The 24,323-nt window shown below is 29.6% G+C and overlaps 1 protein-coding gene across 1 annotated transcript; it reads right to left on the bottom strand.

Moving 5' to 3' along the window:
- Nucleotides 1–1,133: 1,133 nt before the first annotated feature.
- Nucleotides 1,134–9,740, bottom strand: LOC111640691 (dual oxidase maturation factor 1-like). The gene is made up of 8 exons (XM_023386725.1): nt 7,403–9,740; nt 5,750–5,807; nt 4,580–4,714; nt 4,440–4,502; nt 3,649–3,802; nt 3,170–3,381; nt 1,695–2,064; nt 1,134–1,623 (listed from the first exon to the last, which is right to left on the bottom strand). Exons 1-8 carry the CDS (start codon nt 7,568–7,570, stop codon nt 1,542–1,544), a joined length of 1,242 nt encoding a protein of 413 aa, XP_023242493.1. The 5' UTR covers nt 7,571–9,740; the 3' UTR covers nt 1,134–1,541.
- Nucleotides 9,741–24,323: the final 14,583 nt, after the last annotated feature.

Below are 24,323 nucleotides of genomic sequence, written 5' to 3' on the forward strand. Positions count from 1 at the left end.
TGTAAGATAAAACTTTTTTAATTTTAAATTTTGAAAAGTAACACCGATGTAGACCGACGAATGAATAACAGAGTGAAAAAATATACATTTTCATAGCATTTTTCATTAAATTTATATTTTCTATTATATTTATAACAAATGAAAACATCTATAAGCGATCCGGTTTATCACATTTACGATATATATATATTTTTTATTCGTAAATTGAGTTTGAAATTTCAAACTTTTACTTCATGCGTCATAAATTTTAAACAATCGTCGTGTTTCCTTGCACAAACTATCCTTTCTTTCAGCATAATTCGTCAATAATTTTTCTCTCGTAAATTTTAAAATGCTGATCCTCACGGAAGATTGAAGATAACAAATTGGATTTGATAGTAAGCTCATTGATTCTCGTGAAAGATCTTCACTCGACCATGAATAAAAGATCATCATTATTAATATAAATTAATCGTGGAATTAGAATTTTTAAGTGAATTAACTAAAAGTTAGACTAGATTTATAGACAACTGAAAGTATATTTTGTTTAAACTTATGGTGGATCGCTGATTGAACCATTAAGAAGCTTGCATGATTCATCTCAACCTCATTCTGCAAACTGATTTCACTTGGATTAAAACATCATTCCAAGTTGCATATTTCTATTTATTACGTTACTTAACATGTAAACCCGTACACGATCTCGTTTAGATTGTTAATTATTATTATTTAATGGAATAAATAGAGAATATTTATGACGACATTTTCGTGTTAAAAATCATCAACCAACAAAAAAAAAGTCGGTTTTAATGCCTATTCGCGTTCGAAGAATTTTTAAAATGCTACAAATTAAAGTTAAGAGTATTATTACTGAAAATTTGACAGGTGCTCGAGGGAAAATGAATACCTGAGTTTTTTAAAAGCGAAAAATTAGGTCACTTAACGCTTAATTCGTAAAATGTCGGAGCTTCGTAATCATTTGTCACTTATATTTTGCGTAAGAAATCTTTAATTCCATTTAATTGGAAAAATTTCTGTTTTTTAAAATGAAGTTTTCAATTCAACAAATTGAAATTTACACGAGATCCTTCTTTATTTAACAATTTGTGACGTAAACAATAACAAAACAAATATCATTTTTTTTTTTATTCAACATGGAGAAAGCCCTTTGTATTTTAGTTTGTTTTCTTAATTCGTTTTAGTTTTTTAAAGTCTTAAACAAATGCTGAAAACATTAGATAAAATATAGCATTTGATTGTTCGAATTAAATTTGTATCCATATCTTCGAGTATTTAACAGTTCCTTTTTTTCTTCTTGATGAGCTTAAATCTTTCGCTGACTAGTAATTCCGGAAATTGCTTCAAGATGATAGAACAAGTTAGGAACATGGACGGACGTCTCGTATGGGGCTTCTTGCGCAACTTGAATATATATATTTATATACACGAACATGAAAGTGACGCGTCGAACATGATTCTTTGCGAAAGAATTATAAATAAGAATACTGTCTTTGTAAATTTTATGGCAGTTCTTGAATATATGAAAAATTGAAATTTCAATACTACCACATAGCAGCAGCCTGTAAATCTATATTCACATCCGTGGGTCGAGGACGACTATCGGTAGTGAAACTTGTTAATTTTCTATTTAAAAAAAAAAGTAAAATTATAGAATTTCTTGTAAAATACTCTTATTTGATAGAAAATATACGTACCTCTGCATAGCAGAAAACGTTCCTTTTCTGGCCGCTTCCCTTTGGGCGAATTTTCCAAAATGGTGCAAACTGACCGCTTTTTTACCATTGATGATGGTGCTGATGTCTCCATCATCTTCGAAAGCTTCATTTTCGTAAGCAGCACGAGCCGAAGATGTTGCCCTCTTATCTTCCGATCCCCCCATTAGAGAATCAGGTTTGACAGACGTTCTTTCTAGTCTCTTTCTTTCGGGAGTGGGGCTTGCCGCTCCTTGCCCCACGAAGTATCTGTATGGAGTATCATAATCCACTTCCAGAATAGTGGAAAATTTGTTGGGATACAGAGTGTCCAATATTGTAATAGTGGCACCTACCAAAATTGCTACAACACCTGTAAATATATATCATATAATACGTTAAGCTATATATAAAATATTATAACATTAAATATTTTTCTTGTGATATTTTATTATAATATAATATACGAATGACTATTTTTTAAAGATTTAATTAAATTATAATTCAAAAATTAGGACTTCATCCAATTTGGGAATTCTCTAATCGAATGACGTGGCCCAATTTAGAGACGAGTAGTGATGACGTCAATTATTACGTGGAAGAAAGAGGGACAAGGGCGAGCTCTCTATCTGAGAACATTGACCTATTTGAAAGGAGTCGAATGGGATTTCGAACGCCCACTTGTTCACTCGATTTCTAGTAGTAAACACAGAATTGACTATATTCTCTTCTATTCTATTTTTATCACTGGAAAAACCCTTTTCGTATTTAAAAATCTTGTTTAACCGAATTAGACACACACCCACGGGTCAAAACTTTCCTTCTCTGAGTGAGTATGGTGCGTTAACCTGTGAGGTATAAGCCTACATAAACATCTTGCTAGAGATTGATTTACATTGTAGTTGAACATGTTATTGTTGATTTGATGCGTAGTAAACACTTGTTATTCCTCTGGTGTGTTATCACAATACCTTCATTCATTTTACCATAATTGGACGAGGAATGCATGTCTTGCAGCTCAAGAAAACGAGCAAAAATTAGTACCGTACAAAATTTTCGATAAAATATTTTTGTTAGATACATAAGAATTTAATTGTAATATTTTGAATTTCAAAATAGATATTATTTGCTGCGGGATGCAGATTATTATTTTTTCCTAGACCTTTCAGGCATATAATTTCTAAAATAAATACCCGGAATGAAGTTCATTTTCCTATTTCGTCTCGTCATTTTGCGTTGTTTCGACAGAAAAATACTTCATTAAATTAATTTCTGTAATTAAATTTAAAACCTCTTCACTAAGATATATCATACGATATTTAAATTTACAGATTGATCCGAATTTGATAACAATTATGCGAAATTAGAACGAGTCGAAAGGAAACGCATCTGTATTCAAGATGGCGCCGGTCTCAGATGCGGTATGCGAATATGTTTTGATTTTCTTATATTATTTTTTAATAAGAAAAGTGACTCACCTGCTACTAACACCAACCAATAACACCATCCGTATCGAAATGTTAACTTCGTATCTTCGAATGGTATAACTAAAGGTTTCTTTGGCAACAAAAGAGCATAAATGGCGTTTGTGAAGAGCATAATAGCGCCTACTAATTGCAAGGTATAAGCTCCATACCTTGGAACGGCACACAATAGAATATTCATCACTAACCACATGGAAAAGGCAGCCCTAAATGTAAAGAAAAATTTAGAAAATAAAACTCTTCCGTTAACAAGAATTTAACATTTTTTTTAATATAAACAAATCACGAAATTTCCGTATAATTTTTTTTCGCGTTGATCAGGATTTAAAAGCATCAGAAAAGCAAGAAGCGTAAATATTTTTAGATGATCGATTTTCTAGGTCCTTTTTTATGCAATTCAGGAAGAGAAAGAGTAATTATTATTAACAGATTTCAAGGTCGCACGCCAAGAAAGAAATGGAAAGCAAACTCACCAAAGTAAAATGTAGGAATAGTAACCAGCTTCTCTATACCTTCTTCCCCAACAAAAACCTTCTAAATCTTGACTTAAATATTCAGCTATTGTTAATATAGGATATGGCAATCCTTTCACTAGAGCTTTCTTATATTCCATCTTCAATTCTGTGGCTGAAATCGGTTAAATTTCATGTAAACATGAAGTAACTTAAAACATTACAAAACAATAGAATCTAAAGAGAAATTCAGATCGGTTAGTTATTATGGGGCTTAGATAACATTGTTCGATATGGGAGGAGGTGAAGCGGCCTTCTTTATCACACTTAATCTAGGCTGCCTTAGATAGGCTCTGTGACCAAAACCGAGTCGAATAGACCCAGCCTTGATCTAATTACAGTATTAAGAAGTGTCGAAATCGTTCATAATAACCCATTAAAATTTTAAGAGATAATAAATATCCAGCTTACGTTACGATTACAATTAACACGCTCGACTTAAGACGAAAAACCGGATTTAAAAAAATCAAAAGTAAAGAAAATCTTTGGCTCCTTTCACTACCTTCTCCTAAGCAGAGTTGCACGCTTCGACACGTGTTGCTGATGCGTGCAACGATGTTCGAAAACTTACTTTCATCGAAATTTGTCACAGGTACAGAGTTTCTCGTCGCTCTATTTGCCTCTATTGTTTACAATTTTAACCACACCTCCTCCTTTGGTTAGGTGACAGGGAGCGACATTTGTCATAACCATAATCGCGTTTTACTGACTAATTTAAATAACCATACACCCGTGGGAAAATATGTCGTTACCTCCTATCCAGTAGAACCTTTCGTTGTAGTTAATCTCTTCGTTACGACGGTGAATAGACGTGGCTAAATCAAAATATATATGCATGCAAATTAATACGAATAAGTATAGATATAAGATAATTAATTTATTAATATCTTACCTTGTAGAGTGACATTGACGCTATTGAGTCCGATTCTGACTCCCAAATTGGCAACTATTAATTCTCTGGAGAATGCACGATACGGACTAGATATTGTTGTTTGTGCCACGTGCCAATCCGTGCCGTAATTTGATACTGAAAATAATCAATATACACTCAATCAATCGTGGTTAAAATATATACGAACGCGACTTTCCCTTCTGATCACGTGGAGATTTTTTCCCGGATAAGGTGTGATCTACGCACGTGAAGAGGTTACTGTCCCTACTGCGGAATAAACAGGTCAGATGATGGACTAACAATTCAGAAGAAAGTGAAGTGCTTTCGTTAACTTCCTCTTGTCATACCAGTTTCGTATAATTATATAAATGTACCCGTTAACTACACATTTTTAAATATAAAATAACAGGGGGTTGAACTTGTTAAAGTATTTCAACTTGCACCTCTGTTAATAAAATTTATCAATTGTAAATGCGATAATTAATATATAAATAGACAGCTTTCTATTAATTTATGCTGAGGATAAAATTATTGACACATTGGCAACTTGATTCTTTAAATAACCAATAAATAATAATAATAATAATAATAATAAACAACTTAATCGACGTTGAAGCGGAAAAGTTCAAAAGCATTTAAATAATTTCTTTAAAAAAAAACAAGAAACAAAAACAGAAAAAAACAATCGTTCCAGAGCCGGAAATGGCTTTTGTACTTTCTTTAGAAGTTTACTAGGAATATAGGACTCAGATATAAAGGCCAAAATTAGTGACTAGGAAGCGGTTATCAGGGCACGGTTTTGCATTCTACATTTTTATAAATGCTTAGAAACAGTTTTTACAATTCTTAATTACTTTAAAAATTGAAAATATCAACATTTAACGACAGTAAAATTTAAAGAGACGATCAAACTGGCATTTTTGGCGGAAGTTGCAAAACAGGAAGTCGATTATAGAGTGAGCGAGCGACCCGGGCCAGCGAAAGTTTGACCGGCAGAAAAATCGGGTCAAGAATTAATCGTTATTCTATATCTGGGTGCGCCCAGTAACCGGAAACAAACCGACTTCTAGCTCGATTTTCGATACTAAATAATCATTAATTCAATCACGAAAACAACAAAAAAACAAAATTAATAAATAAATTTGAAGTAATTGAACAGGTCGTACTTACTTAGAATAACAGCTCCAACAAACAGACTGGTAGTTACCGAAATAAAAGTAGAGAGCCTCTGGAAAAGAAAAAAAAATATGTGTATNATATATATATAAGACGAAAATTCGTGTATAACGCGCACTTTATTATTTTTAAAAATAGCGTAAGTTTTTGTAGTAAATTAGTAGAGCTACATTAATTTCACTTTCATTGTAGTTAAGAACTACATCCGTTTGACGAGGTGGACTTTAGAACGAGTCGTTTATCATAAACGAAAAGAATCCGAAGAACAATAGGTAGATAGGGTCAAATCGGACAATAACAAGATAATAACAACGGTCAGTGGCCTTTAATAAACAGTATGACAAGTTGGAGATTGGAAGAATTGAAATTTAAAGTTTTTGAAATCAAATATTTACTGAGTCAAAATGGCGATGCTAGTGGATATTTATAGCATAGGGTAAAAAAGGAAAAGTGGTGAAAAGCTTTTTATAGGGAAAGTGACCCCAAACAGCTGATTTAACAGACAGGTAAATAAGCGTTCAAAAATTCCAGACTCCTCGAAATTATTACAAATTTTGACAATTTTATGCTCCAAGTCATTTACATAAAAATACTTTTTTAATAGCTATATAGCTCTTGTATAATACTTATAAGGAGCGTGTAAGTGGTAAAACCTTGGCCTATTTTTATAAAACAGCCTTCGGGGTGCCACAAATCGGACTTTAAAATCTCTTTATAAGATGTACGAATAGTTTTCCTCTCTGGCGTCGAAAATTACATATTATTTGAGACAAATGGGGGCTAGTCATATGTACAAAAACGTTTATCGATGACGGGATAAATAAGAGCTTAGTAACGTGTTTTGTAAGCATATCGCTTGAGTTGACGAGGAAATAGGTCATAAGAAATGCCTCGTAAGACTACGTGAAGGACCCCCCGGAAGTCTGTCTACGCATTTTCTTATATGAATTTTATCTCCTCTCCAAACCAATAAATAACCTTTAACCTCTTATTGTCAACCGTTTATATAGCTTTTCCAATAAACTAATTGCAGAACGTAGAAATTAATTAGCACTTGTTACGTAAGAGTCGAAATTTATGTCATCAATTATAAGTGTGATTACAAATTTCATTTCGTACAATAGGATTATTGGAAACGTACCCAGTACCCAGCACCAATAAGAGATAAGAATAAAACAATATCTCTCTGAGACAGCTACAAATTGCAATTTATATTAAATTTCTTGAGAAACCTACAATTTATGTAGATAATAAGTACACGGTCATAAACACACTTTCTCTCCATCGATCGGAAGCAATAAGCTCGACACGATTTTTTTGCATATTTCTAATATCTGCAGAATAATGAATATTAAAATTACAGAAAACGAATAACATGGAATCGTGGGTTCGAACTCTCACTAAAGAAAATAGAAAAATGGATATAATTTTTTTTATTTATTTACATGCGACAACATGATTATTAAACTGGCGAGAGACAAGGTAAACCGAGAGGTCAAGGTCCTCGAATTTAACCCACGTTCGCACCAAATGGGGCAACATAATCGAGTCGGGTGTGGGAATTCCCGAAATTGTACTTCAACTGTAAGGGTTATAACCTCGATTTTCAAAGTTTAAAATAATAATTATTATAATTGAGATACTTACTTCTTTTCTAATTCCAGGGAAGACGATCAAAAATGCCAAGAAGAGGGTAGAAAAGCTGACATAGATGATGATGTTGCGAATATCTTCTACGACAGGAGTCCTATTTGAAAAACTATAGAGTGTGGGTCCACCGTTCGTCCGAAAAGCGTCGAACCAACCTTTCAGCATGGTGTGAACTGGTATACGGGATAACAACTAAACACATAAAGAAAAGCGATACCGTAATGACACATTCGACGGTACGGAACGTCTGGCAGATATTCGAACATGGGCCGCCGTCGGTCGACTGTCGAACACCTCGAGTGTCAAACTTTTAATGTAAGCCGACTCGGGCACCGATTGAGAAACCGAAAAAAAGCCACCGAAAGTGGCCCACATAATTCCGAGCCCCGTAGACGTCACCACCGGAAACGGTGTCAAGGGCCACGGGTGACGACGGTCCAATCGGAAACGGATTATCCAACACGCCTGCGCGATAGTTGCAAAATGAAAGAGCCAAGATATCGGCAGTAGATAGACAGACAGATCTTTTTCTAAAGACCTGCAGTTCTTTCCATCTACAACTCCAAGTCTGACTGGTTGCGAACCGACACAACGACGACGATGCGATCGTCCTACTTTTACCTGCACTTCCGGCATCTACCCGTACCTAGTTTGCAGGAAAGGCAGTTAAGTTGCCTGAGAGAAACGCGCTCCCATCTTTCCATTTATATAAATTAGACCGATAACTTTTCTGTGGGCGGAAGATTTTCGCTTCCTATTCGTTAAGATTACACCCGCAGCCCTTCTGTTCATTTCTTCCCATTAACATGCCGTAACTTATCTTTTAATATATCGTAACGATAAAACACATTGATTTAAACAATTAAAAATGTCGCGTGTGTAAACTAAATTACTCATAATTTCAATTAGTGTAATGGGCAATTAATTAATGGCCGAAACGGCGCACATGTTCGAAAATTCATTAAAAGCTTATTAATTAAATTTATTTTTTAATAATAAAATTCTTTAAAGGAATTTAATATTTCACTAAACGCTTAAGGCAGATTTAGTTTCGACGCGACATCTGTTGGCATAACTCGAAATGATTTTTTAATTTAATTATTAATATTCTTTAAAATGAATTCTCTTCACGCGAAACCGTTTTAATTATATTTAAAATATTTTTCCACAGTATTTTTAATAACACAGTAGTAGCTTAAAACAGGTAAGCGATATTTTACGAAACTAGTTATTACAGTCGGCATGGTGAATCGAGCCAATGCCTCAAATTCCATGTAATTATCCACAATAATTATCATATGATTAAATTACTTTTCATTTACTTGATAAATCCTAAACCGTTTTCTAAGATATTTTACATTTTAATCGAATGAATTCATCCCATTCTTAACTTTTCTCCTATGTATTCCACATGCGATTCTCGGTAATTCTTAATTATGCCATCTCCTCGTGTATCGCTCAAATTATATAAACAATTCGCCGTGATAATTAACCATTTAATTTTCACCGAAATTTTAAAATTCTGAACGAATTAATTTAAATTTTATCACGTCAAAGAAGCTATTCACTTCGGACATGTTAAAAATATTTTTTTCGTGACTTATTACAGCAATTTTCTTATAATTTTTCCGTGAAGGGAATTCATACAAAGATAATGGATTTCACTTGACTTTTAAACTTTTTCAGTGGGTTTTTATTTATTCGTTTCTAACGTCGCGCATCGCTTAATTACGCTTCTGGAATTGTCCTTTTAGGTAATTTTTAAGTGTAAAACCCAAATAGAACTTTAAAGCTAAGTTCTAAGAGTTTGTTCCTGACTTTAAGATCATCTTCAAGCTATCATAGAGAAAAAAATTGTTGATTTATTATCAGTAAATCGTATTTAAACTGCAGTGAGCCATTATTTTCCATTAAAAACTTTTTAATTTTTTAAATTATTTATATTTTTAACAGACGAAGATGAATGGTTTCGCTAAATGTACTGTGGAGAAACCACTCCTGTACTATAATATGAACGTTAACATGTCAATCTCACAGTAAAAATTAATACTTTTTTTCTTTAAATTTAAATGTTTATAAAACTTTAATAAAATTCTGATAAACCAAATATTACATTTAATAAAAATTATATATTTTAAAAAAATCATTCTCTCTAATTTTTTAATAACTGTATTAATGTGTTAAATCATCATCGCGCCCTCTAGAGTGTATCTCGAGATTTACATACATATATAAAATTTTACTGTGCCGCCATCTTCAGTCAAAATTTCTTATTAAATAAGAAAAATACGAAAACGAATAGTTTGAATTTAAAAATTTTATAAACTTTAAACTATACTGAAAATAATTTATTTATTATTATAATAATATTTTATTTATTCAACAATGATATAAATAATTTTTAATCAACCAATACGAAATATTTTATAATATATTAATTTTTACTTTCCAGTGATTAAAAATTTATATAATTTTTATTTATTTATTTTAAATAATAATAATAAAGTTTTAAAAATATCAAAATTATATTTATTACAAAGTTTTACTTTTTGCTATTTTATATATTTTATATTCTAGTTTTTAAGTTCTTTGAAGACAAGCATTTTTTCTATAGATCAGTAGATTGTGAACTATACATTAGAAAATGCTATTCTAAATTGTTTTTACTTACTTAAGTTAGTAAAATGTATTTAATAACTGAGAATAAAAAGATGTTTGACAAAATAATGTAAAAGATATATTTTCTTTCATTTTAAACACACATTTTAATAAGACTTGCTTTCTTTATGATACATCTGTTAAATAGTGGTGCACCAAATAGATGTTTGCTAATTATACTAATTGGCTCCTCCATCAATTAATTGGAGTAATTAGCAAATAATCATTTCATTGGAAATCATTACTATTTTTTAAATTAAAAATGATTAAATTAACATTAAAAAATAAATGATATTGAAAGATATGATAACTTTATTAATAATAACAATTCAGGCTAATCATGGCAACACATCCAGTTCCATTAGAAACTATAAGACTTTGTATCTGTGTTTTCAAACTGAAATGTTCTAGTTTGTGTTAATAAATTTTTAAAAATATATATTTTTAAGAAATAAGTTTCAGTCTCATTTGTAGACAATTATCACATCTGACTGATAAATTTTTGGCACCATCTGCCTATTTTTCAAAGAAATATTTTGTTTTTAACAAGTAGATTATTGAATAATAATAATAATAATAATGTTATAACATTATTTTGCTAACTACATTGCACTTGAAAGGATATCTAATGTATGAAAGTAATTATGACACAAGTCAATTAATTTATCAAATAATAAAAGAAAAATGCAACAAACAGAAATACTAGTCAATGCTCAGAATAGCATCAGTATAGGACTGCCAAGAAAGTATATAATCCATATTAATATAAATTGAATTACTTAAAAAAGACTCTATAAAACTAAAATTTTATAAGATATTTTAAAAAATACCTGACAATAATTAGTAAACAATCATATGATTAGTCAAGTAAACCATCCAAATTAATCATTTGTCATTAATTGAATAATTTGATAATTGTTCCACCCTTACTGTGAAGTACCAGTTTTTTAGAATACAATGATAATAATATTTGTATATCAATGACAATGATAATAATTGTATATCAGTATGCATACTATGCATAATATCAATATTATAATGTAGTATACATAATATCAATACAGGTAGGCCTACTACAACGCGGTACCTTTACAATGCGTTTTCGCTCCAACGCAGTTGGAAAAATGCAGTAATTTTCTTACAACGCGATACTTTTACAACGCGGTTTACGGTATTTAGAAACAAATTATCTTTCACATAACAGAAAAATCGCAACGGATCACGTGATGCGAGCCACAGTTCGGTATACAGAACTAAAAGTCTTTGAAAACAGCTGTTTGTCGACGTTGGCGTGTTATTTATTCCCTTGAAAGTTTCAGGGGAAGACCGGTTTCTAGACAGATGTGCATCAGTTACCATAAACACTCAAATATATCACTAAATATATCATTTATACTGTTTCAATAAGTGGGGAAAGAAAAAATGGTTCAAAACACAGTATAAACTTCTATTGGGTGTATATTTTTAACAACATAGTGAAGAAAAGTTATTTTTTGCGATTTTTACTGTCCACAAAACTGATTGAAAAAATTTTAGCCATAACAATGCCGAATGAAAAGAAAGGACCGTCGTTAAAAAGGAAATTTATAACTCTTCAAAGATAGACATTTTGGATCAAATTAAAAATCAAGAGCGGATAGCTGATATTAGTAGGCATTTTAATTTAAATGAGTCGACTATTCGGTCANTTCCCTCTATCTTTCTTTTTTCCCCTTTAGAGCAGACAGAGATCTTTAAAGGAATTCTTTCCTTTAGAATAATATATACTTATTTTATCATTTATTTTTCTAAAAAATAATTTTTTGAATATTAATTAATTATTTATTAATCTAATAATATTTCTACACTAGGTACTAAACGTGAAGAGGCCGTTGATTTCGCAGAAATATTGAAATTTTCTGTTAATATTTATCTAGAATGAATAAAAAGTCTTTTAAAATAAATACAGTAATTAATGTTATGTTTACAAAAGTTAAACTACATAAATTATTACTATATTTTTCATTTTTGACGTCATACATAATAAGCGTGGGTTTTAATAGTTTAATATTTCATATACGTTGATTACAGTTGCATTGATTTGATTTTATCTTTTTTACAATTACATCTCATTTAAGAGCCTCGTTATGTCTGCTTTAAACACTGTTCGACAGTATTTTATTTTGTTTTAATGATGATCAAATGGCCATACATTTTTGTATATTTGACACCCTGAGGCTTCGTCTCGAATGCGAATCAGATCCTCAGGAATTTTTCGTAAGTGGATTTCGTCTCTTAGCATCCTTTGTCCCATTGCAAGGCTGACCGAATTTTCTGTGAAAAAGCCTTATTAGTGCCCACAGGGCAGAAAAAATTATTTTAAAATGTCTATTTTAATGTCCTTATTCTTAACTGCAATTCAAATATTTACGGCATTTTTTCAGTTTTGTTGGTGTAAACACTAAAGAACAAAACGTATTAAATGATAATGTACGAAGCTATATTTAATGTGACATGACGTAAGATTCAAGTTACAAATTCCCAGTAATGTATACAGTATTCAGAAATTAAATTTGAATCCTCAATTTAATGTACAAGAACAATTCATCAACAAATTCTGCCATTTTGTTGTTCATAATATTATTGTAGAAACATAATGTTTCATTGTATCACTATAGCTTATTCATGTTAATTTTTCTTATTTTATATTATATTGATTTATGTTTATTTATTTATGCTTTTCATTGTAAAGATTTACAGCTTTTCATGTTCTATTTATTATTAATATAAACATTACTTTAAATAAAGTTATGCTAATTAGATTAAAAACATTATTCTAACTTGGCATTTCAGTTTTTCTTATTCATACGGAAGTATGGATATAAATTACTAGAAAATTCTCCATCTTTTATTTGTCTGAATGGTTCATTGGAGAGACATTACGAATTTTTTCCTAAACATGTATTAATTTGGATGATTAGTTCGGACCATTTGCTATATGATCCAATGCAAATTGAATTTAAATTGAACATTGTTCTTTGGTAGATTGTGACACTTAAACTGCTCAAATCGATACAAACATTCGATTTTACGGATAATAAATAAACTAAATACAAATGTAATAATTCGATTTTCTATAGTAAAATAAATCCGATTTATTAATTAGAAGAAAGTAATATTTTATTTCTTACTATAAGTTATATTTTTAATTTTATCGCTCTGTATTAGTGGCAATGTATCGCCTAGCTTTGTAATTTACATAATATATAGAGTTAAAGAGAGAGAGAGAAAAGTTATTACTATTTCATATTATGAAATAATATGGACTCATTTTTCTTCTGTATTTCCACTTGACTTTGTTAAACGTTCTAAATATTTTCACAGAAACAAAATTTATAAAAGGAAAATTATCAAAGTTATTGGCTACGTAGATTATATGTCATGTAACGCTCTCGAAAGTAGAAAAGAAAATCTACATATTATTATCATCTTTTTCTTTTTGCTATTTACTGAGAGGGCGAAGAAAAAACCCTCTTAGTACCCAAAGCGGGTCAAGAGGGCGAGAACCTATCCTATCGGCAGGCTCTACATATTTAAAAATTCCTGAAAATTATTGTATACATAAACTAACAAATCCGGATATATCTGTATTTAAATTATTATTATTATTATTATTACTTATAGTTTTATTTTCATTAATTAAATTTAATAACGCACACCAGTATCAGAGTGAATAAAATCACTGAACGTTGGCGGGTTGGCGGGTTGTTGCCTCACCAACAGGCTGGCCACGTGGAGTTTTCCGTGTTTTCTTCGTGTAACACGTAAATAGGGGTCAGTTTCCCATAGAAACTTTCCTAGAGAAGTCCTTGGCAAATCGCCCATATATGTTGCGTTGCTTATACCATAACTAAACTAAACTTTGCAACGAATAAAATTTTTGATTAATTAATTTAAATCAATTGAAATTTTTAAGCTAATTTTTCATTCGTTTTTTTAAATATAAAGCTAAAATAGTGATGAAAATAATCGTAAAAATTGTCAACAAATTAAACAAAAGCTATTAAATTTTAAAATTCGGGGAATCCTTATAAAAATTTACCAAGTATTGTTTAAATTCTATATTGAGATAGCCTTATCAATAATAAAATAAATTTATCTTATTAGCATTATACATTATCAATTTATCCTTCTTGTTATAAATAAATTCATATTATTGATATACAAATTAAAATTATTTCATTGTTTGAATTACATTTCGAAATAAACAGAAAGCCTTATATACAGCATTAAAAAATTGAATATTATATGTAATTTTTGTTTTTAAATATAGAAATTATAAGAAAAGTCACGTATGTATCAATATACAAAGTCACCCATCATAAAACATTAATCAAGCGTAAACCGATGCATGGATAAGAATGGAAAGAATCGAATTTCAATGATTTTATTAACAATTTTTTAATGTTTTGTTTTGAAGATTTGCATTCTAGATCCACGTTTCAGGTTATTTCCTAAAGGGAAATTACCAATCGGATCTCGTTTCTTCTTGTATTTCTTCTTTATTAGGGGAATATCCAATACAACCATCTTCAATCCGATCACGAAGACACGAGTTTTTGCTTTCTTACATGTTATTTAGATAAAAATTTTCAGAAATTTTGTTACTAGAAACACTAAATTATAATTTGTTAAGATTAAATATCGGAATATTAACTAAGTTACGTATAATTTCATTTTTTAATGTACATATATTTTTTTTCCCCATTTTTAACTCTCTCTGCCCTATGGACACTAAAAGAGGTTCCTCGAAGCAGTAGGCACTTTAATAGCCTTTACTATCCGTCCATTTGCAATTATATTAAAAGTAGAAAATTAATATTTGATAATATTTGAAATTATATCAAAATAATTATGTTCTTTTGTTAATGTTTTGAAGAATATTAATTATATACTTCAAAAGAATTCATAACTTCATTTTGAATTAAAACACGGTGCTAGATCGTGTTTTTTCTTTTTTGTTTTGCATTGTTTTCAACGATATAACGCAAATTAGATAATATTTAGCATTATTTATAATAAAAATATTCTCAAAAATTTTTAAATGAAAAGTAATATTACANATTCTATTTAAAAATTTTTACAGGAACATTACAGAATATGAAAAAAACTTTCTGTAGGGAAATTATAACTCAAATAACGTTTTATGGTATTTTATATGGTTATAAAATAACAGTTTATAACGATATAAAACACTAGTAAATATCATATTTAAGTGATACTGTTTTATATTACTGTTTAAACAAAACAATTGAATTTGTAACAATAGTTGAGTTGTTCCTTAGGCGAAGATGTGCAGATCACAAGCCACGTGGATTACGTTTCAGCTATTGTTACAGAGACGGAATTGCTAACTACTGATTAAAGTAATTCATCTGGACTCTTCCCCTTAAAGAGGGAATGCGAGGAATGCGAATGTTGATTTTTATTTATCGAGATCAGTTGTTTAAGAACTAGTCTGGATCACAATAGACTGTTGACCTTAATGATGCCTTATTTATAACGAGGTGAAGGTGAAATCTGTATATACATATCCACCAACGTGCCGTATCTAAATCTATTATTTGTTATTCATGTATTTTAATTTGACATTAAATTATTTGACAATAAATACCGGAGGTTGTAAATTTTAGTGGATAGCAATGGCCGACGAAAGTAAGTTCGTCAACTTTTTTATTGCTTGGGACACGAGTTGCCATTGGGGGCCTTCCTTCTGGTGTTAAACAAACAGTGAACAATGACCTTCTTTATTTTTTATTTTGGTAACTTACGGGTCGCCTACGTTGTCAAAAACATCATCAGAACAATAAAAGATGAGATTTAAGCATTCCCTCTATCTTTCTTTTTTCCCCTTTAGAGCAGACAGAGATCTTTAAAGGAATTCTTTCCTTTAGAATAATATATACTTATTTTATCATTTATTTTTCTAAAAAATAATTTTTTGAATATTAATTAATTAACTTATACATTAAATGATTATATATATATATTGAACATCGAATGACTTGGAAATTTTTATGAATATTTGAGACATTTCTTTATGAATTTCAGATTATTAATTTGTGTGGAAATTGTCTTTAAGGACAAATCACTTTAGAGATTTTTATTCTGTGAGGACTTAAATCTTTTAAATTCATTATACTGTAAGATTTTTTGAATAAGTGTGACAGTGTTAAATTATGTGCACATCTTATGAAAGTACGCTATAAAAATATAATAAGAACTAAAAGTTTTGGAGCCAGTGTTGTATCTTATCTTGTTTTTTCCCCCTTAAAATCGACTTTATAACGGGTTTAGTCATAGAAGATTAAAGAAAAAAATGTTCATATTGAAATAAGCAATTCTTTACGTGTTGCTATTTCTTTTATATTATTAGCTTCACAATGCTGTACACTTTTTGTTATTCCTTTTGTATTATTCTTTCTATACAGTAGCTACTTAAGAATGCGTAAGTTTGTTGCCCATTGGGCATTTTTAAAATATAATTATTATATTAAAAAGATATAAATACAGGATAAAAAAAAATTATTTAAAATGTACACATAATTAATATCTAAGAGACTATAATTAAGAATTAAATAAAGAAACTCTTTTCTCTTTGTTTCAGTCATTATAAAATGAGTTTTATAAAAGAATATATAAAGAATGGCTCTGTTTGTATGAAATGCTTCTATGAAGCATGCATCTTGTGAGGTTTGCCGATTGGGGAGAAAGTGTCACGACAAGCGAGCGGTCAGCACTGTCGTGTGGGAGTGGAGAAACTCACTGAGACAGGTTCTCCATCGTAAACCGTTTAATAAACATAAAAATTTCTCTTACAACAAATCCTTAAAAAGGCGAAACAAGTCCGAATACAAAAAGGTCAACTGTTCTTACAGTAGTTTTTCTTTCGGCGATGGTGGCGTGAAGACGTTGGCTCCGAGGTGCACAACACTACTTGGACCGAGGTCTTCTAGCTACAAGGTGGACTTTAGCGATCTTGATGGCACGGAAGGGAGAAGACAAGTCCCCGAATATGTAACAAGCTCTCGTAGGAGAACGTCCGGATGACAAGAATCTTGGAGAGGAGCACTGCGAACCAAGAACCGAGAGCCAAGAACGTCACATTCTTTTTACGCGCAGTTTTTATGTTTCCTTTGGGTCCCAGATCGAACATTCCGATAAGTCGATGCCGATTTGTCCCCACCCTCCAATTGGACCCCCTTCGTTACGAATTGTAACGAGATCGGAACCCAGATCGTGGGATGAGTCAACACCGACTGACAATTCGATTCCTATCAAAGGTGTTCGATCTAAAGCACTCAAATTCAGTTTTAATCTGAGTAGTTCGATTTTCTTAGAAATTTCTACAGACATGTCCTTATATGGACATAAAATATTCATTTTTCGTTTGATGGTTTCTTTTTACAACATTATAATAANATCTTAAATAACACGAATAACCGTGACATTTGAACTATCGGTCAAGGTGAAGAAAAATTACCAATTCTAAAGTATAGATGTGCAGAACCGGATTATAAAAATATGACGAATGTAACAACACAAGGGTGTGGAAACAACACAACTCGACTATCGAACTTTGCCCGATAACAACCACATTCGAGTTAAGGAACGAATTTCGTCAAACAAAAATTTATTAAGAAAAACAATGGCCCATACCCACCACATAATCATATACACACGCGTTGTCCATCAGATAAAGGAGTTATCCATTAAATAAATTATTCATGGACTTAAGATTTTATCCAAAATTCATTTAAACTTTTTCAAGTAAATTTGCAATAAGTAGACTGTAACGACTTCTATAATTAATTAATTAATAATCAATTAATTAATTCGTGTAATTATAGGTTATTACAGACATTACTTGATTTTTTTATCTATTTTTCACGCCTTAAACTTTCTAGAATTACGTTTTGTAGAGAGCTAATATAATCGCGACAAGTTACGATTGTGTGTAACGTAATTTCCTTAGTATAAAATCTTAATCATCATTAATGACCCGACCGGATACGATTTCATTTCTCAGTAAAATTTACAACAATAGAAATTTGATCATTATAAAAGTAAATCACAGTTCCGGCTGATATACGGTACGTAATTTCGACAAAACTGATATGGGGTAGATGTTAGACAAGTCTGTTGTCATCAGCCCCCGAGCTATAAATAAATAACCTGCACGAAAAGTACCGCATTTGAGTGTTACCGAACTTTTCAAGGTCTCGAGACGTTATCTACCCTTTTACTCCTTTGTGTGTTGGATGCAAATTTGATCATTGACCTTATAAAATCAACGGTAGTGAAAATTAACATTATGAATATTATTTATATGGTATATACCGTATATAATATAATTGTCTGAAAAAATTTCGGTACCATTGATGTCCTGGTATTACGCATCAATTCCTATAATTTCTTAAATTATTCCCCCCTTTTACGTAAATAAACTTTCATAATTCGAAACTTCTGCTTAATTTGTATTAGAATTACATGAATTTTTAATTGGTTTATCTATTATTTCCCTTAAAATTCCATTTGATTCACATTATAACTAATTTTGATAGGAAATTTGAGTAATAAATGTTACTTAACTCCTCCTCATCCTTAAATCTACGAAGAATTTCCAAGCTTGTCAAATATTTATAGCCAAGTAAATAATGTTCACATTATATTGTTTATCTTCCTTATTTTGTAAACAAACTGATAACAACTTATAATCAATTTATCTTCTGTTAATACTTACACAATTCACAACTTCCTGAATCCTTATAGAATCTACAAATAGACAAATAGAAAATTGTTTCAGTGTTTCGTAACTTTGTTATGGATTTTTTCGTGATTCTCAACAATATCCATTGTTTTCGGTACATATTTTAGAGCAATAGAGGAAAACTCGATACGATTTTTTTCTGTATTCTGTAAATAAGCTGAATAAATTAAGTTTGTACGTTAATATCAGATCTTTATAAAGTACTAATTTAAAGCATTTTGAATTATAAAGTATTAATGAAGTCGATAAGCGTATTTTTGGACTATTTTATCTATTTAATTTTGAAGTTTAACGTTATTTAACTGAACAATTACGTGTAAAATGTAGTATTTCTTCAATTAGTTTTCTAATTTGTATGCGAACTGAAAATGTAATGCAATCGAACCTCCAATGACGTCCATCTTCAAACAACGATCATTTTTTACGTTCTGGTCAATGGCTGTTGTTCGGAGGGTTGACTGTACTACAGAATTACCTCAATATTTTTATAATTCTAAACTGTTTCTAGGTTTATATAATAATTGTATGAAGGAATTTTAAATTTCATTAAGAATGAGATGATTTGAATATAAAAAAATTACCGTAATAACTGTCAGAAAACTTGTTTTTAAAATTTATATACATTTATCTATTTAGATCATAAAATAATTATAGAAATGACAATTTTAATGAACCGGATTATATTGTGCAGGAAAACAAGTAATAACAGAATTAACTAGAAAAAAGAAAACGAGTATTGCATCGAGAATGGGGGATTTCCAATCTGCTTTCCAGTTTTTCTGTCAACCTTTACTGCTTGACAATGCGAAACGGTGATCAAAAAGAAAGTTTGTCAGTCGAAAACTTGATATTTTTTTCTTTGTAATCATATCTGGCTTTAATTACTTCGTTCCTTTATAAACATATTATATGGGAAAGTTTTCTTAATGACCTTGATTTCTGGCGAAAGTGACACTTTCTATACATCACTCCTGAGACTTTATCTTAAAATTCACAATTCCTCCCACACGAATAGAGAGAAAAATTTACACTCTTTAATTTAATGAAGTTATTAGGAACGAAGTTAAATTTTAAAAAGAAAAACTTATCATTAAACTTGTATAAATCAAATTGTGACAATCTTCGGCCTCGGAGCTAAGTATAAATGGTACCTAGTGGTCACTACACCCATGCAAAACGGGATAAGCTCGTACGAAAACGGTCGACTGGACAAAACCGGACCCATATACCAAGTTTGGAATCAGTATTTGAGTGTTGTTATATGATTCTGTTACGTGGAATAAGCCATTAACGGTTCGTCAACTCCTTCATTATAAACTGATTCGCATTTACACTCCGACAAAAACTTTTTTTTTTCCTTTAAAAATTACACGAACTGTCTCGAGCTATTATTATTAAGGTTGTTGCTTTTGAAAGTTTTAAAATATTGAAAATTAAATTTTGTTAATTTAATATTGTCTCGAAGTAAAATACTAAATATAATTGTATATTTTATCATTAACATAATAGCTTCATATGATTGAAGTTTTAATTGAATTCATTTATGTTAAAGATTAGTTTCAACATTTTAATTAATGAATTGTGATTTTTGTGAATAAACTGATGCCGAAATTTTATACTTTAGCGTGTCTCGAGTGTTCTGAGATCATTTAAAACAAAAGTTCTTCACCTGGGATGCATGAATCCCGAGGATGCAAGATGCCATTTCTTGGAAATAAATGTTTTTTTTTTTCTTCCTTTGATTGAATTTTTAAAAACTTTTTCGTCTTTTTTTTCATTAAGAACAGTCTGTTATTTAAAATAAAATCTTAATATCAAATTGAAATATACAATTACGTATTTTTTCTGTTAAAAACCCTAATCTAGAACAGACAAAGATGAATTTTTCTTTCTCAATTGCTTAGTTGTATCTAAACTTAGGCTAAAATACACGGGAGAACATGGTACGACCTATTCCCTTATATAAAAAACTGTTTTTTTTTTTCATGAGAGTTTAAAAGTAAGTTTTAAAAATTTAAGGTGCGGAAAGCGGAAAAGGTTAAGAGCCAATGATCTAAAATAATATAAAAATTTATATCATTAGGAAAATCTGGTATATGTCATAGATTATAGACTTCTACTGTGTAAAATATGTAGCTTAAGCTTAAAAATTTAATGCACTAATGTATAAACTTTCATCCATTAAATTGTTCAAGCAAAGAAATATAATAGAAAAACGGATCAACAAGTGAACAATTGAAACAAGATTTGCGCCAGATTTTTTTAATATACAATGTTTAGTTTAATTAACAACAAAATTGAAAATTTATAAAATTATATTTATTGAAATAAGCTGTAAAATAAACACTATATTTCATAATTAAAAACTGCGTTTTTACAAATCTTTTATTACGGAACCTCTTAGTGTTCTACGAGAGGAGAGGAGAGGTCACGACACCTTCTCTAAAAATTTTTTTTATTAATATAAATGAAATATCTAAATTAATTTCTGTTAATGAAGAGAAAAATATTTTTGTTTTATTGACAAAAATATATATTTATTTTTATCTTTTATTTGTATGAAATAAACTTAGTAATAAGGCATTTTGTGGCACACCTAAACCAATCCCACGACATACCTCTGACAAAAATTAGTTTCTATGAAAGAATTTCACCATAACTGCAGACTAATTTGCCAAAAAAAAATCTGTTTTTACCCGATTATATCTGTTTATAAAAGTCAGAAAATTACTAAATGAAAATTTATTATTCTTATGCAACAATTTTCGTATGAAAAAGTTTGTGCATGGTCATGCTAAATTTTCTTCTTTCACATTTAGTTTCTTCTAACAGACAATATATATAAAAAAAAGTTCTCTGTAAAATTTTTATAGACTCTTATATAGAAAATTAACCATTTAAGAGCTGTATAATTACTTTATTCCTGTACACAAGATGGTTATTTCTGATAGAAGGTAAATTGGAGTTAGCGATTCTCAGTTCAGTAAATAAGTTACATGAAAGAGATTAATCAGTAGCAAACTAACAAAGATCTAGTTTATCATCCGACTAGTTAAATTACACGGGAACTCTATAAATACGGGGATTATATAACATTCTTTCCAATGATTAAAAAATAAATAAATTCACGTTTTCACGATTCTCTTTAAGTCGTTATTTACATACAAATTGTTGAAGATTCTACAGCTGATAGGCGATTTTCAGAGATAAAGTCAATTCCGAATTCTTTGAATTGTCTGAAAATATCGAGATGCTTCAGTTGATAATGACTCGTTTCCTATTTTTGTAAGGAGTAAAATATTTTCAAGATTTTCAAGTATTTAAAGTTTAAGGCGAATTATCGATACATATCTTAGTTAGATATTTTTAGTCTTAAATTTTGTTTAAAAAAATAAAAATTATATAAATACTGTAATTTTACAAAAATATCAGGTCCTCGACTAGAAGTGGCCTAAAGCAATGGAATGTAGCCCATACTTTTTTATTGTAGTCATACTTATATATAATTTCTTTTTATAAATTGCAGATGTCTAATTATGTTGATTTTCTCGATTTAATATCAAAATTTTATCATAATTATGCTTGAAATAAGAATTATATTATGTTTCTGGTTCGATTTAGTCCAATTATTCTTCTGAGTTTTGTCCATTTGTTGGAATGTATGCGTATGTTATACGTCATATATGAGTGTACTGTATACGTTACTCGAATTAACGAAATAAATTTTAAAATATCCTATTATATTTTAAAATTTTATATTTATTTCTACATGCATCCGAATTATTGAATATCGTATTTCTATATTATATTTTCAAGTTAATTTTAACACATTTTAACGCGTAATATTATAATGTTATTATTATTTTTATTATATATTAATATTATAATATTAATATAAAATATAAAATTAGCTTTATTGTAATTTTTTAAATTTAAATTTATGAAACGTTTTATTTAACTTAGAATGATTTTAATTTAATGTACAGTATAGGAATTTCTCACGCAGTATGCAATGTTACTTTTTGATATAGTGTACAACGTTTTATTGCTGTTTATTTTAATTATTTTATTATTGTAGATTCAAATTTATAACGTTTTACTCAATTTGCGAAAGGTACACTTTATTTTATTTCTTTAAATAATAGCCAAGGAATGAAATAAACTATTATTTCATTCCTTGGCTATTATTTAAAGAAATAAAATTTAGCTATTATTTAGCTATTATTAGCTAATATAAATTATTAACTAACTTGATCTGCGTTTGAATTGCAACTATGTTATGTAGAAAACATATAAATTTTTAATATTAATAATTCTAAGACAAAGTGGCAATAGCTATAAATTTAATATTTTTTTTCGATCTAAAACAAATTATAGCCTATAATAGTTAGTGAATGGAGGTAATTTTAATGATACTGTAGACATAAATGATATCTAGTAAAACACTTTTAAATACTTGAAGAACGTTTGAAATTTATATATTAATTTCTATTGATATCGAGGTAGTAATTGCTAAGTTATGTAGATTTATTGAACGATTTGGACTTATAAGTTAGACTTGTTTTGGCCCTAAACTATCTATAACCGTCCTCTCACCAAATAATATTTATAAACGTGAGATCCTAAGCTAGAGACCCAAACTCGAGGCCCTAAGCCACTGCTTGTTTAGCTTATGTTCAAATTCGGCCCTGATTATACTCGATATCTTTCTGTACAAGTTTTATGTTATTTAAAAATAATATCTAAACAAAATTTTTGATAAAATAAAAATTTCCTTCTTCATATTTCTTTCTTGTTCTTCACTACATAAGGTTTACTTTTCTGTAGAGTAGATATTCACAGAAGAGCCATTCTTATGGTGTATAACGCGCAACTTGACTTTTGAAATAGTTAATTTTCATTGCTTATTCGAAAATCATTAACCATCACACCATTTTTAAAATAAAAATAACAATTTATTGTACAAAAAAACAGACATTTTATACATCCAGATTACATACAAAATTTTATTGTTTTTAAAAAAATACATTGCACGATTACCGTTGTTTGGGAGGAATAATGAATACTGCTTCGAGTACACACGCTCGAAGTCGATAAAATATATAATTACATTGCAGAAATAGCTTAAAACAGCTACTTCAAATTGAATAATCGATTTAAATAAGCTTGTTATTATAAGCTAAGATTTTGTTTGGAATAAAAGAAAGAAACGAAGAAAGACCTGTTAAAATTTGGTTTAAGATTTTTATAGGAACATAAAATATGCGATTCATTAATAAAATTAAGTAGTAGCCTTTTTTTTACATTTTGGCTAAAAAATACCCCAACTTTACATTTATTTTTCCTTTATTTTTTACGTTTAACACCGCTTTGGCTTTCATTTTCTTTAAATTTTCTTGCGTAAAAAATGGCATGTTCACTGGCATCGTTTATATTATATTTATTTTGTTT

The sequence above is a fragment of the Centruroides sculpturatus genome, unplaced genomic scaffold, assembly GCF_000671375.1.
Source record: "Centruroides sculpturatus isolate CEXI.00-Female unplaced genomic scaffold, Cexi_2.0 scaffold1470, whole genome shotgun sequence".
NCBI lineage: Eukaryota > Metazoa > Arthropoda > Arachnida > Scorpiones > Buthidae > Centruroides > Centruroides sculpturatus.

Coding starts and splice junctions, on each gene's coding strand:
- LOC111640691 (XM_023386725.1), bottom strand. CDS start 7,570: ATGCTGAAAGGTTGGTTCGACGCTTTTCGGACGAACGGTGGACCCACA. Junction 4,503..4,579: donor CGTCAATGTCACTCTACAAG/GTAAGATATTAA, acceptor ATTTTGATTTAG/CCACGTCTATTCACCGTCGT. Junction 3,382..3,648: donor TATTCCTACATTTTACTTTG/GTGAGTTTGCTT, acceptor CTTTACATTTAG/GGCTGCCTTTTCCATGTGGT.